Genomic DNA, 13,886 nt, shown 5'->3' with positions numbered 1-13,886 from the left:
ATTTATGCTCCAGAATAATTTCTAAGAAATTGATTCAAACATGGAGGAACTGATTCTCACTCCATTCATGAGATAAAAGAACTCACTGATGGTCATTGTAAGATGTCAAACTTAAAAGTATAACTCAAAAATAGGAGACACTGAGTGCAGTACGTTTCTCTGTGTACTGACTGTGTTCTATTTTTTTTTTCCTTTGGTTTTATCATTATATCTATAGCTATTAATTTGTGAGAAGTTTCCTGTGAAAATGTGACAGGAAAAACATGAAAATGAGAACGCCTCATTGAGTGCAAGATGATTTTTAACCTATTTCACATGATCTCATTGTTCATTAGTGATAGAATTAAACCCAGCCTTCAACTCTGATGTAAATTTGCATATTTATGTTGGCCAGAATTTCATACAAACCAGCCTTGAATTGTATAACTGATTCCAGTGGACCAATCTAATCTTACAGATTTGACTGGCTTTAGCCAGGGGTGTGTGTGTGACTCTGTACATAATTTTTAAATCTTTGGGTCAGAAATAGCTTACTGGTGCGTGATGATAATTTGTTTTATATAATTCAAATACAGCAGCTGTTTTATGTTGTAATGCTTGGCCTCCATTGTACAGGGTAGATAATGCTTATAAGCAAGCAACTTTGACTTCTTCAATTTCCCCTAAAATGGAGGGATTTCTTTCCCAGCTTTTTAGGTTCCTGTCTCTTTTGGGGCATAGCAGTAAATTAAAAACTCTTACAGGGTTCTAGCTGAGGCCTACAGAGCTTTGAAATGAGCCCTCAATTTCATATGAAATGCTTACCCCTTCCTTTTGGTCTTTTAGTTTAAAAATCTTTTCTTCTGACCCTGATTCTAGACATCCTCTTCCAACTTTTGTTTGTGTACTAAACAAGCACGATGCTTTCAGTGCTTCTGAGAAGGAGCAGGGACATGGTGGCAGAAATCAAGGGCTGTGGCTACAGGTAAAAGAGGGCTGCATGATTTTAGACAGGGTAAAGAATCAGGGCATGAGAGAGAGGAAATGAGCGCAGAAGACCTTTAAAAGGTATTTAAAAAGAACAATCCTTGCTTCAATGAGTTTGTAGTCTAACAACATGAATTAGTAGGTGAAAAGTGAGCTACCAGTGGTGACAGAGGAATTCTGTTTGATTTTTACGTCTTTGTGTGGAAGAACAGAAAGAGGCAATAAAAACCAACTTTAGTGGGTGGGAACAAAGGGATGTACTATAAACAGAATAAGTGGTGCAGGAGACTGAACACATTCTGTTAATTTCGAGATATTATTTTAATTTTCTTGTATGTATGAATGCTCCTCTAAGTAGTGAAGAGAGATAAGAGCAGATTAGATGGGTAGATGATAGCTGTAGAAGGTATATTTCCAATGGGATTATGAGAGGGATATAACATTCTAGGCATGGGGAGGAGTACAGAGAACCATTAGGAAAAAGCCCAGAGGTTATGGGTTCACAGAGAATGACAAAGGTGAAAAAAATCCTGAAGCTACACAGAAGGGCATTAAATAGAAAGACATTTTAAAGGGTGGGGTAGTGAAAACCATGGTACAGGCAGGCAAAGTGACCTAAAACAAGCTGAAAGTGAATTGATGGGGTCTCAACCAGTTGTGGAATGGAACTGTTTGAGGAGCTGGGAAGGGATGGTGAGCAAAGCAGAGAACTTGCTTTAACAGCTCCGGGAACAGGAAAAGCTCAGTACCTGGAGGAAGGAGATGGCAGGAAACATAACTCTGTGGGAGATGTGAAATAACGTATGATTGTGATGATCACATGAGCCCCAGTTCATTTCTCCTACCAAACATGTAACATTGCATATTCCTACTTAAACCTAATTCTGTTTATATATAGGTATCTAGGGGAAAGTGTAAAAACTGGTACCTTTTAGGGTTAATATTGTTAAACCTCTGGGATCAGGCAATTCTTTTGTCCTGTTGATTATCAGGTCACCATTTGTAGTGGCACCTTGTTTGCCCAGAGAGTATTGCAATACTTTCTCATATAAATATGTAAAATACCATAGTTCTATATCCAAAAAAAGGTCTGTGATCAGCTGGATAAGTAACAGCTGAAGCAACTTTTCTGATGGCAAATTTTGCTTGTGTATGTCAGCTATTTCCAGTGAGAGGGCCATTCAGATGAAACAAACAGCATTAGTTTACACCAAGTTACAGCTTTCCATAATGGATGCTTTCATTGCTAGGCATACTTGGTGCCTCATCTACTATTGAAGTAATTAACAAAGTATCTTGGCACTTTAATGTCTCTCAAAGCTCATTTTGTGGCACAACTAATTTGACAGCTGTCTGAATTACAACAATGTGTGTTAATATTATGTTTTCTTAATACTGGAATTAAAGTTTGTCTTCCAGACCAAAATTACTGTCTCAGTCTGTACTTCATAACACTAACTTTGGCATCGATAGTCTGATAAATTGCTCAAAACAATTTTCAACCAGTCAGAGCAGATATGATTTTCTTCACTTTGGATGAATATCAAAAGCATTTAGATCCCCATCCAACTGCTTCATCTTGCCAGATATTACTTGATAGCACAATGTCGGTTTGGAGTGACAGACCATAATTTTGTTCGTATTCCAAACATTGCCCTTTATAGGATATAGAAGCAGCACTTGAACACTAAAGTTCACTTCACAACTTACAATCTAAAATAGTATCATCAACTCACATCACATAGAATATCCTAGTGAAGGGTTATTTAAGGAATAGTTTCAGAAATTATGGTGTGATCTCACGCTTTTTAGATACAATTTGTAGCTTATATAAATTCTGATGAAAGTCAATCACAGAAGTTGAAAAGCAGCTGAAGCAATGGGACAAAACTCTCAGGATCTAGATTTTGGTATCATCTAGTGATAATTCACAAGAAAAAGATTTTCTACAAGCACAGTTTATACTAGGTTTCTGAAATGCATCAGCAGAACTAGATTATTAAATATATAAAGGTCAGTTGTCAATAATATATCCTATACTTGACAAACATGATTTTCCTGTCATTCTGTCAGGCGCATTTTAATTTCAGTTCTCTGTCCTAGCCCAAATACTGTGATTCTTCTGTAGGAATCAAAGAACAAATGCTCATGAAACTCTTGCAAATTGTTTACATTATTAAATCATGCCATATCGTATACAGTTTTAAAAATAATTTCCCATCTTTTATTTTTCTTCTTACATCACCTTTCTGTTTTCTCTTTTAGTTTTACTGACATTGCAGAGAGACACATTCCAGAGTCCTACATGTTTGTGCTGATGACAAGAGAATGTCTATACAGGCATTTTTCTGAGTACTCTAAATATAGACGACAGGATTTTATATTGCTTGACCATCTGACTTTTCAGAGATTTGAAAAGAATTGGCCTTCCACAGAGGGGAGCTGGGGGAGAGACAGGTAAGTCATACTTAAAATCATACTGATATATTTTAAGAATCGATTCCTCCACCCCTAATCTTTTATCTAAGATACTTCATCTCATTTATTTATTTCATTTTCTACATACTGGAGACTGCAATAGGTCAGTTTCTTGAACACTTTTCACTGCTCTGTTGTGCTGATTGACAAGAGTTTATTTTGTAATTATTACAATTCAGAATAACATTTTCTTAAATTTTGTTTAGGTCCAAAAAAGAGCATTGGTTGACTATACTTTAGAAAAGGGCAAATACTATAGGGCAAAGCCTACACTTTAACCAGATGGTAAATTTTTAGGACTTGATGTCTGTTTTTAATGCATAACAATTATATAAAAAACAGAGGGGAGAAGTCCCATGTAAGTGTGAAACCTTTGTATATCATGCCTTCATACAATAATCACCATTTTAAGAAAGCCTTTCTCTGATGTTACTACATCTTGTCTTAGCCACAACAGTTCTTATTATAGGTAATTCAGAGAATAAATTAAATAGGTGGTACTTGCTAACACAAGTTGACTGTTAATCAGGGCTAATTCTGTGCTTAAATTAACTGGAATGTCTTGCCAAGACCTGTTACAGTCATATACAACTTGAACATGTAAGTATCTTCATACTCATATTACCTCAGGGCATCCTTTTTTATACAGTTTTATGCTGCCTCGAGTGGCAACTACAGAGCAGTCCTGTAGATCCTGGAGTTCACTTTCAAAGAACATGGGAACACCTGAAGGAAATAATATATATAATTACTCCTATTACATCAGCACAAATGATCAGAGTTCTTTTGCAACAGGTGTTTTATATACACGAAGGTAGAAAGAGTCTTTGCCTCAACTGGTTTCCTGTCTAAATAATCACTACTGGGAGAAATTAACTATTATTGTCCTCACTGACAAGAATTGAATAAAAGACTAATTTACTGAGCAGCCTTAGGTCGTGCAGGAAGCTGATGGCAGTGCTGCCAACTGAATGCAAGTATCCTCAGTGCCAGTGCAGTGCTTTGTCCAAAAATAAGTCCTTATTTGTGAGACATTTGAGTGAGAACATCCTGCAATATATCCTGACATTCCTTTCTCTAGAAAACATTCTCCTACTGCTAATCTTAATCTTAACCTTTTTTTTTTTTTTTTTTTAAGATCCATAAAGCTTTGAATTTATATTAAATTCTTGCAAGAAAGACTGAGAAATGGTTAAAGGTGGTATATACAATAACTAGAATACTCTTGGGAGTCAGTTCAGTTTTATTTCATTTAGGCTGCTCAGCCAAGTAATATATATCTAGTTCCAGGTACTTGCTTCTTGTCTCAGTTTGTATAGTGTTGGTAAGAAATTGGCACCATAGATATTCTTTACAAGAAGGAATGATGTATGTTCCTACATAAAACAATTTTGAACAGTTCATAGGTGCTGAAAAATGTTAGTTAATTTTCCCTTTGATTTTCTGCAGCGTTGAGGAGTAGTTCTCAGGGTATCTGTTGGTTGACCTTGCAACCTGGCACGTCATGGTCTGGTGTTACTTCCTGCAGACCAGTTGACAACCTAAGTTTGGATGTGTTATAAATGTGTGAACACCATCTGTATGTGTATGTTAGTGCAACTCTTGTCTTTTCCCTCCAGCAATAAGGCTTTAAGTCCCTTGGTTATTCCTGCTGTGGTTTGTTGAAGGCTTGACAACTAAAGGATGATGTTAAAGAGGAGGGAGCAACTTTGTCTTGTCATCATTTCAGTCTAAAGAGATCTGCCAGTACACAATTCAGCAGACACATTGCTGTGAGGAAGGGATCCAGGGAAGAGAAGGTGCACTCTGCCTCAGTGTATCACCTTACTTACGCATCTTTTGTTTATGAAGTGGAATATTCCATTCAACCTGATAACACTTCTACAACATTCAAAGAGGAAGATGTAGTTTTCTGCCACCAGACTTGATAGAGGAGCTATAACAGCTTCCACTGGGTTGTTATGGGGGATTTCACAGCCAAGCCACCTCAGCATGGAGCATTATCTGCTCTGCTGCTAGCCAGGATCTGCTACAGAGCACAGGCTATCACAGTCATATAACATTTGTTTCTGTTGTGCAAAAATCTGAACGAACCAAATTGAGAACTTAACATGTTTTTTGCCACCTGTCTGGTACAGGGCTTCACTGCAAGGGAAGTTTATTGGTGGACCTTGTAAACTTGGATCAACTTGATTAACTCTGTTTCCCTGAAAGGAGAAGCAGTTGTTCATGCCAGTCCCATGTTTGACCTCAGCACCGGACAGGTAAAGACTAAGTTAAGTTATTACAGTCTTCTGCCTGATTTTATCTGGGTTCTTCTAATGTGCTGATCATTGTGTTATCTCATCACTTAATAATTTGACAGAATTAGTAGCAACTACCATATGGGTGTTAGCTGAAGGACTTTGGTTCTGCCTTATGAATAAAACAGGAAGTATAATGCAGGTCAATCTCTGCTAGTTATTGGATAGTAGTGATTTGTAGGTTCTCTTGGATATATATGAAAATAAGATTGCCCTCAGGACAGGAAGGATATTTTAAAATATTTTCTAAATCCACTTACAGATACTGATTTCTAAGTCCTGATGCTTTATCTCTGTATTTTTATATGATGAAAGCAAGCTGTCTTTACAATTTTGAGGAAACATTATTATACCCCTGTATAAATCCACATTAGACTTGGATCTTGAATGCTTTAAACAGTTCTGGTTCCTCCATCTCAAATAAAATGTAAAAGAACTTTAAAAGTTAGAGAGATGAATAGCAAAGATAATAATGGGTATTGAAAAATTTCCATAATATGAAGAAGTTAAGTATGCTAACACTGTTTAGCCTGGAGAAAAGTTGACTGAGGGACAACACACTAGAAGACCATAAAGCCTGACATAAAGAAGGTGAGTAGAGAAACTGTTCGTTGTCCTTTCCAGTGTAAAGCATAGGAGACCTCAACTGAAGTTAGATGCTAGTTTCACAACAAAAAGAGACACTTCTGTGTGTCATGTGTAGTTCAGTCAAGAAAGTTATCATTGCAATATGCTGAAAATTATAATGGTTTTATGCAGCATTTGCCAGGTTCATAGAAGAAAATCCAAGGAGGACTGTTTAACAGAAAGCTCTTACCTCTGCCTCAGTAAACTACAGAAATTTGGGGCAGTATTGTGGGTAAATTTTTTTTCTTCCACTCTGCTCTAGGCAGAGTGGTACTGGCCAGTGGTAGAGTTGATGGTATGGCAGAAACCTAGCATGGTACTGCTGTTCTTTCCATTCTTCTGTCCTGGAATCAATACCACTGCCACAATTGAGGAATTTACTCTGGTTTTGAGGTGAAAAGCTCAATCTAGATACAAATTTCACTTTCTAAAAAAAAATAGCCTCATGAAGACTGATGCATTTTGTTACAGCTAATGAGAATATAGACAGCTGTTGAATCATTGTAGAAGAAATAATGGCAAAACTTTGAAAAGCTAATGCTGAACTGCAGAGTCACCTTTTCAAACATGTCCTTTCAAATGTTTTGTTGTCATATACAACTGAAATATCAGCATTCAGGGTTGTCTGTGTCCCCAGACTGGATCTGCCAAGGCACCTAGACGAGTTAGGCATCTGCTTCTTGCTGAGGTTCAGCAGAAGTTGGCATCTTCTTTGTTTGACCTTCTGGAAATCCTTGCCTGAATGCCTGTGTACAGTGCTGTGTCTGCAGATTAGGTTTGTATTATTTGGGGCACCTGTAAGAAAACTTGGCCAGGTATCTTAACAAGGCAAAGATTAACATTCATCTGGCACACACACCCTGGAATAATGAATGTCTCTTCCTCACAGAGATACAGATCTGAATAGTAAACGCTTTCTGCTTTTGTTTGGATTTGCTATTCACCTCTGCTTTGATTTTATGTTCTGTAAAGATATTCCAGAAATATTTTTCTCTCTAATGACTAGCTAAATATAAAGGAAAGGCTAAATCTTAAATCATTCCTCCAAAACCCAAGATATTTCTCTGAATATGTTTCTGGATTAAATAGCTTTTTTTTTTTCCTACAATTCATTTTTTTCCTCAGTCCTACTAGGTGTTTTGTAGTAATTCTAGAGGCATGCTATGCCTACCCATCACCAATTTTCTACATGACCAAGAAATGTCAGGGATTTAATGCTGGCAATGTCTTTGGAGACCAATTCAGACATAAAATAAAAAGAATCCTGGTTTACAATTGATTTCACTGAAGTAACTATTTCCTAGGCATCATTATTGTATACAGTAGGAAATAGGTACAGCTATTTCCTTAGAATAAAACAATTTGCGATGCCTGTCATAAAAGGCTAAGAGAATACCTTCTTTGCTTCACATCCCTTTTAACTGCCTCCATAAAATTTAAGGCATTGCAATAAAACTTGGGAAAGTGTTTTCACTGGTGAGCTCTATTTGACAGTACTTAGGAGATTACCTTCTGCTCAAAAGCAATTGGAATGTTTGCATATATGAAATTATTTTAAATTATGTTTCTTTTCTGGCCTTTTAAACTAGAAAAAAAAAATCTCTCAATCTGTCTCTTGCTCTCTCTCTTTTTTTTTTTTTTTTTTTTTTAAACAGAAAGATCTTTAAACAGTTCACTGCCTCCTTGGCATTTCTTCATTCCGCTTTTCATTTCATGTGAAGTCTCCTGGGCTCTGACCAGTTCAAAAAGCAACTTTGTAGTTTTCTATGGTAAATGACTGACAGTATTGGAAACTATACTCTTTGTCTGACAGACAACTGCATTCACACTGCTAAGCATTTGGACTGAACTTTTAATTTAACCCTACTGACTTCTTTTTCTCCTTCTCTCAGCATTGTCTGTATTTTATTTCCTACTGTGGCAATGTATCTTCTGTTTCTGAAGTCGCTGCATTTTTAATGTGATCCTAAATGCAGCTTTGGTGCGCAGTTTGGGATCTAATGAAGATGTGCTTTGTGTATGTGCTGTTGCATATAATAACCTGAGACATTCATATCAAAGCCAGTTAAAAGGTGGCCCATGCCAGTAGAAATGGAGCTTGTTACTCTTTGATAACTGGTAGGTGACTGATACAGTGTCAGTCTATTTACTAATGAAAAAAAATGTGCTAGTAAGACTACTGGTTTTGTGGAAATTGTAAGCAAAACAGCTAAAGGATGAATACAGCGGGAGCTTGAATAACTCTCTTAAGTTAGTGTCTTTCTGCCAAGGTTGTGGCATGCTGATGAGATGGTTTGGGAATTTTTTTATATGCTCTAAATACCTTTGTAGTATCTCAATTTAGCAGTATATTCTGAATAGGTCTCACTAGTTCACCTGCTTAAAATTGCATGTGTACTTTGGTGCTGCCAGAACAAAAGCTGAAAGATTCTGCTGTTGGATTTGTGGAGTGGATTTGTGGCCGTGGGATGTTTCCATGAGGCTGGCTGCTTCTTCCGTGGAAGAGGTGGGGAATAGCTGTTGGGGCAGAATGTTTGACTGTGCTGGTCAGACATCTGTACCAGCCCAGGGTGAGAATCTGAACTGCACCAGCTACCTCCATAGGAAAAAAAATACCAAGTATGTGTGTCCTTCATCTATACTGAGACTGGGACTTTCTGCCAAGATGCACCACAGAGACATCCCAGCTTGTGAAGAGGTTCTCTAACTCAGATCTAGACCCAGTGATTGCCGTTTTTGGGCCACTCGGGTCCAAATAAACAATGTTGATGCTTAACAAATTGAAGAGCACAGTCGTTGGTCCTGTGTGAAAAGTACTGGCAATGTGTAACCTTTCATAAGTAATTGATTTACTTTAATAATTGGGAAATGTGAAAAGGCAGAAACCTTTTAAATTAACAAAGTGATGAAATATTTGTGTATATATAAAATAGAATTAATTTAGTATCTTGCACAGACAGCATGCAATATTTTCACTCCAATATAAGAGTTTATGGCATTTGAAATAAATTATTCACTCTTACCCATATGTCTCTTCTACAGCACTCAGTTTTGAGATATGTATGCTTTAGAATCTTAAACACTGTATTTGTATAAGTTTTATCTGTGCATGTTGCAAGTGGGTGTATAAATGTCTCCTGAATGCTATCAGTGACATGTCATCTCTTGCTTTGAAACAAGAAGTACACCAATACTGCATTAGAAGGTTCAAGGTCAAATACACAGGTCACAGAACGTGATTCCAAGATGCCCCAAAGCCCATTAAAAACACAGCTTTACTTTGCTTCTATATCTGTTTGCCTAAATGCGATCTGTGGACCACAGTTCTCACATTTACTCATGTTGTATCAGATGCATTTCTAGTGTAGACTACACAATACCTACACGGTGCCCTGCAGGACCTGTATCTCCTGTGTGCCAAAAGATGCCATACTTTGTTTCTACCCATCCAGCAACGAACTAGAGACTTGACCATCCTCCATTACACCGTTCTTTTGTTGTCAAAAGTTGATCACATATTCCACTATACTTGTCTGTACTTGCATGGTGTACAGAATGATTCCACGCTACACTATAATTAAGCAGAAAGCACAGTTTATCTTGAGATGCCTTTTAACTACAAATGATAACTCTTCACAGATTGAGGAATCCTGTGGTCTGCTTGAGATCCAATGGTCTGTGAGAGGAGTCAAGGTGCAAGAGATGAAAACTTGAGGCTGTAGTTTAGAGCAGTCTCAGGAACACCCTTTCCAAGCAAACATGAGCAGCTCAAAGGAAACACTGATATCTGGAACTGGGTGATATTGTATTTATAGGCATACTTGCAATACAATAAATATATTATACATTATATTAACTATACCCTATATTAATAATCATATTAACTATATTCTGTTATATTAGCATGATACATTTGTCTCTTTATACATAAGCCTGGTAAGCACTTGCACAAGCAAAACATTTTTTTTTGCCTATATGCATAATTATAGTAAGATATTTAACCAAATAGCCAATTTTTATTTATTAATCATACAGAGCAAGTGAAGGTTAGTTCCTTTTGTATGCAGATGCTTTCAGGAGCCTTCTGGACGCAGAACAAGAGTGAAGATCATTAGAGGGCTCACAGACTGCTTAAAAGGATATTACACTGTTTCTGTACACTGCCTATTGTAGAGCTCTCACACTTCAGAATTCCTTATTACTAAATTACTTATTGATTCTGAATAAGACACGTCAACGCATCCATGAGTCTGATTTTATTTATGGGGTGGTTCTGAAAGAACAGCATGATTTATGTATCTATTCAAGTCAGTGGAGAGAATTTATAATTCCATGTGCCTTTCTGTAATGGTTTAAAATTCACAAGTCAGTGTTTCAAATATTCTTTTCTTTTTTTTTTTTTTTTTTTTCCATTTCTGCATGTACTGTTTTTTAGCTTCAGCTGAGCAAATATTAATGTGAAGAACGTCCCTATTCACCCTATCTTTCTGATCTACCAAGTAACACGATGTAGTACATTTGTTTTCTAAGCAGCATACTACAAAGACTGCAGAAGCTACTGTAGATTTGAGAAGGTTCATGGGAATGATGATAATAACATTTTTTAGAGTAAGCCTGTAATTTATTATGTGGAAAGAGCAGAATTGAAAGAGTATGAATTGAAAAGGATGCTGGGAAGTGCATGGGTTTTTGGGAGAGGGATACACTCACCTACTTTCCAATTCTGTGGCCAGTATTTTTTCCATTATTTAAATGGTTCCTTGTTTCTGGCTTCCCATTTGCCCTTTCTTCTCCAAGGTGCTCGTGTTTAGCTTTTTAGTCAGATGGATTCTGTGGACTTTAAAAGACTGAAGCATTTATTAGGAGAAGGAATGGCAAAGGATGAAGACTGGAAGGAGATGGCATTTCAAATAGGCAAAATTGCATGGGAAGTATAGATGATAAAATTATAAGGAAATTAAGAGAAGTTTTATAGAATTTCTTCCCCCACTGCCCATCCTCACACCTTTTCATTATAAAATCTTGTTACTTCTTTCCAGCTTAACATTCCTGAGACAGAATCTACCTGTTCTGGTTGGTATTGAGTCCTGTTCCTTCAGTCCTCTTTGGCAGTTTTGTTGATGACACTCACAATTACCCAATAGCAGAAGAAATATCTCACCAGTCTTCAGTTCTCTCTGTTCAGCATGTGGCTGTAATTCAGTTTTATACGGCTGTGGATCTGTAGCTTGTCTGACTGTTTTGATAATTGCACAGACCCTTTCTTTGCCTTTCCTAATAAACTGGCTTATACAACCTCTGTTTTCCCCAATCTCACAGTTGCTTGCAGTTCCAGGGCATGGTTTTGGATGGCAGGTTGCAGTGTCACTTCCTGCATAGAATGCAGGAGGATGAAGCTTTTGCTGTGTCTTCAAAGGAGATACCTCCTTGTACAAATAGCATGAACATTTGAGTCACATTCAGCTTGCTCCTTGGGAGTTTATAAGTGGAAATAGCATCTAGAGCCACGTTTATTTCTCTCAGTTGGCTTGAACAGTGGTTGGTTGCGCATTTCATATTTATTCTTGTCAAATAGTGAAGCTTTTTCTGATTGACATTAATACAATGGGAAGATGAGAATTATGTTTAACTCTGCAGTGAATATATAGAACTATAGACAAAACACAGAGCATTTTGACTATTTTTCATTATCTTTATATTCTCCCATCCTTGAAGAAAGTAAATGAAAAGGAATGAACTTTCTTTGGAAGTTGTAAGGTGTTCATATTATATAGTGATAAGGATCTATAAATACCCAGGTAACATAAAAATATATACCTATAAACATTTTAAGAATGTTTCCTAAAGTAATATTAACAACACAATATTTTTAATATTAATGTACAGTTGAGGATGATTCTTTGTAATATCAACTTATATATTGCTACCATTATATTGATCTTAATTGATTCTCTTATAAGAATTACAGTTGCTAATTCTGTATTCATAGTACATGAATTTCCTCAGTAGCAATTATTTTATGGCTCATTTTAACTGGACATTTTCACTGCATTTTCTTTTCCTTTCTGTTTCTATCTTTTCAATAACACCAATAAGGAAATTCATCATGTCAAAATTCTGAACAGCCCTGATTCCTGTCTTCCTCTTAGTCCTCAGCCTGTTAGCCAAGCAAATGTGATTTGGAGGTCATATTGTTAATCCTCTGCTGCAAAGCTAGTCTGCATGGTGCTGCTAAGCTACAGATGCCTAAGCGTGAAGGTCTGCAATGTACTGAAATGATGTTGTTGTCAGAATTGTTATTAGCACTGATTTCTGCATTTTCTGCAGAAGTTAGTGACAGGAGAACCAGCTGACAGGCAGCCCATGAAAAAGTGTGTCGTCTTATACCCAAGTGTCTCTTACGGTAGAAATCAGGTTCTTGTCCCAAGTATACAGGGTGATACACATCACCAGAAGCACCTAAAAGCAAGCACACCAAATTGCTTACTGAGAAATTTGTGCATGGGAGGGTGTCTGCTATTTGCCTCTGCTGTGGGTTTTTTTTTCAGTGGTGGTGGTGGGAGAACTGTAATTTTTTGCAGCTTACGTAAAGAAGTTTGTTGTAAAGGGATGATATTTGCTGGACATAACCCAGAGAGCCAGAATTTGTCTTTTTTCCAGGGTGGTGGGTGGAAGCACACTTTCCCTGCTTTCCCGTGCTTGGTCTGAGTGGACTTGTTGCCCTTGCCATGTAGTACTAAATGGAAACAGTGTTCACTGATGAATGATGATGCTTTATGATGGTAAATTTGATTATTATTTTTTTTTTTCCTGTCTTGCCCTGTATTTTTCATCTAGCTTCCCTTAAAGCAAGAGCAAAAGTCTAAAACATTTAGCTGACTGATTTTTTTAATGCTATTTAGAAAACAGGTTCACTGGCGCATATGTGCAGTATGTACCTCTGGTAAATGTAAATGGAACATCCACATTTCAGCTCATTTTTTTCCAGCAAGGAGATTTTTGAGGACTTAAAAGAGTTGAAAAGAGTAGAGCGGGCAAAGCAAGGGATTCTTTTATCAATCCTTTTCACACTAAGCACGTGACATTTTTCTGAGCAGTAAGAAATTTGTTTTCAAAAGACATCGTCAAGTTCACAGAGATTCACTGACTCCTGGTAGCAATGTAAGCTTGAGACAGTAGTGACAGGCTTTCTTCCAGGACACTGCATATCATACAAAATAAGCTTCCTTCAGCTGGAATGATGTTTAAGTTATGATAGCACGGGGAAAATCAACAGCCATTTAGATCAGCCAAAAAAAAAGAAGCGTGCAGGATTTCTGATCGGTCCCGTACAGCTCCTTTCAGCTTTGGTGGTGATACTTTCCATAGGCAGCCCCTGTGGGGGAATCCTGCAGCTGAGCATCCCTGGCTCCCTCTCCAACCCGTCCTTCCAGGAATTGCAGAGAGAGCAGAATGCTGCGGCAATACTCAGGCACTAATTATTTTTGCCAGAAGGGGCTCATTTGGCCTTTG

At 37.3% G+C, this 13,886-nt stretch overlaps 1 protein-coding gene across 1 annotated transcript in view; it reads left to right on the top strand.

The window, feature by feature from the left end:
* Positions 1–13,886, top strand: part of LOC122154748 — a 128,930-nt gene that overhangs the window by 107,365 nt on the left and 7,679 nt on the right. The window contains exon 4 of the mRNA XM_042806294.1: positions 3,232–3,423. Within this exon, the coding sequence (XP_042662228.1) occupies positions 3,232–3,423 (192 nt within the window). The remainder of the gene's footprint in view (positions 1–3,231; positions 3,424–13,886) is intronic.

Source organism: Tyto alba, unplaced genomic scaffold, assembly GCF_018691265.1.
Source record: "Tyto alba isolate M040663 unplaced genomic scaffold, T.alba_DEE_v4.0 Super-Scaffold_46, whole genome shotgun sequence".
In the NCBI taxonomy this organism is placed as follows: Eukaryota; Metazoa; Chordata; class Aves; order Strigiformes; family Tytonidae; genus Tyto; species Tyto alba.
Note: the sequence above shows the minus strand (reverse complement) of the source record. Positions and strands in the feature narration are given on the sequence as shown.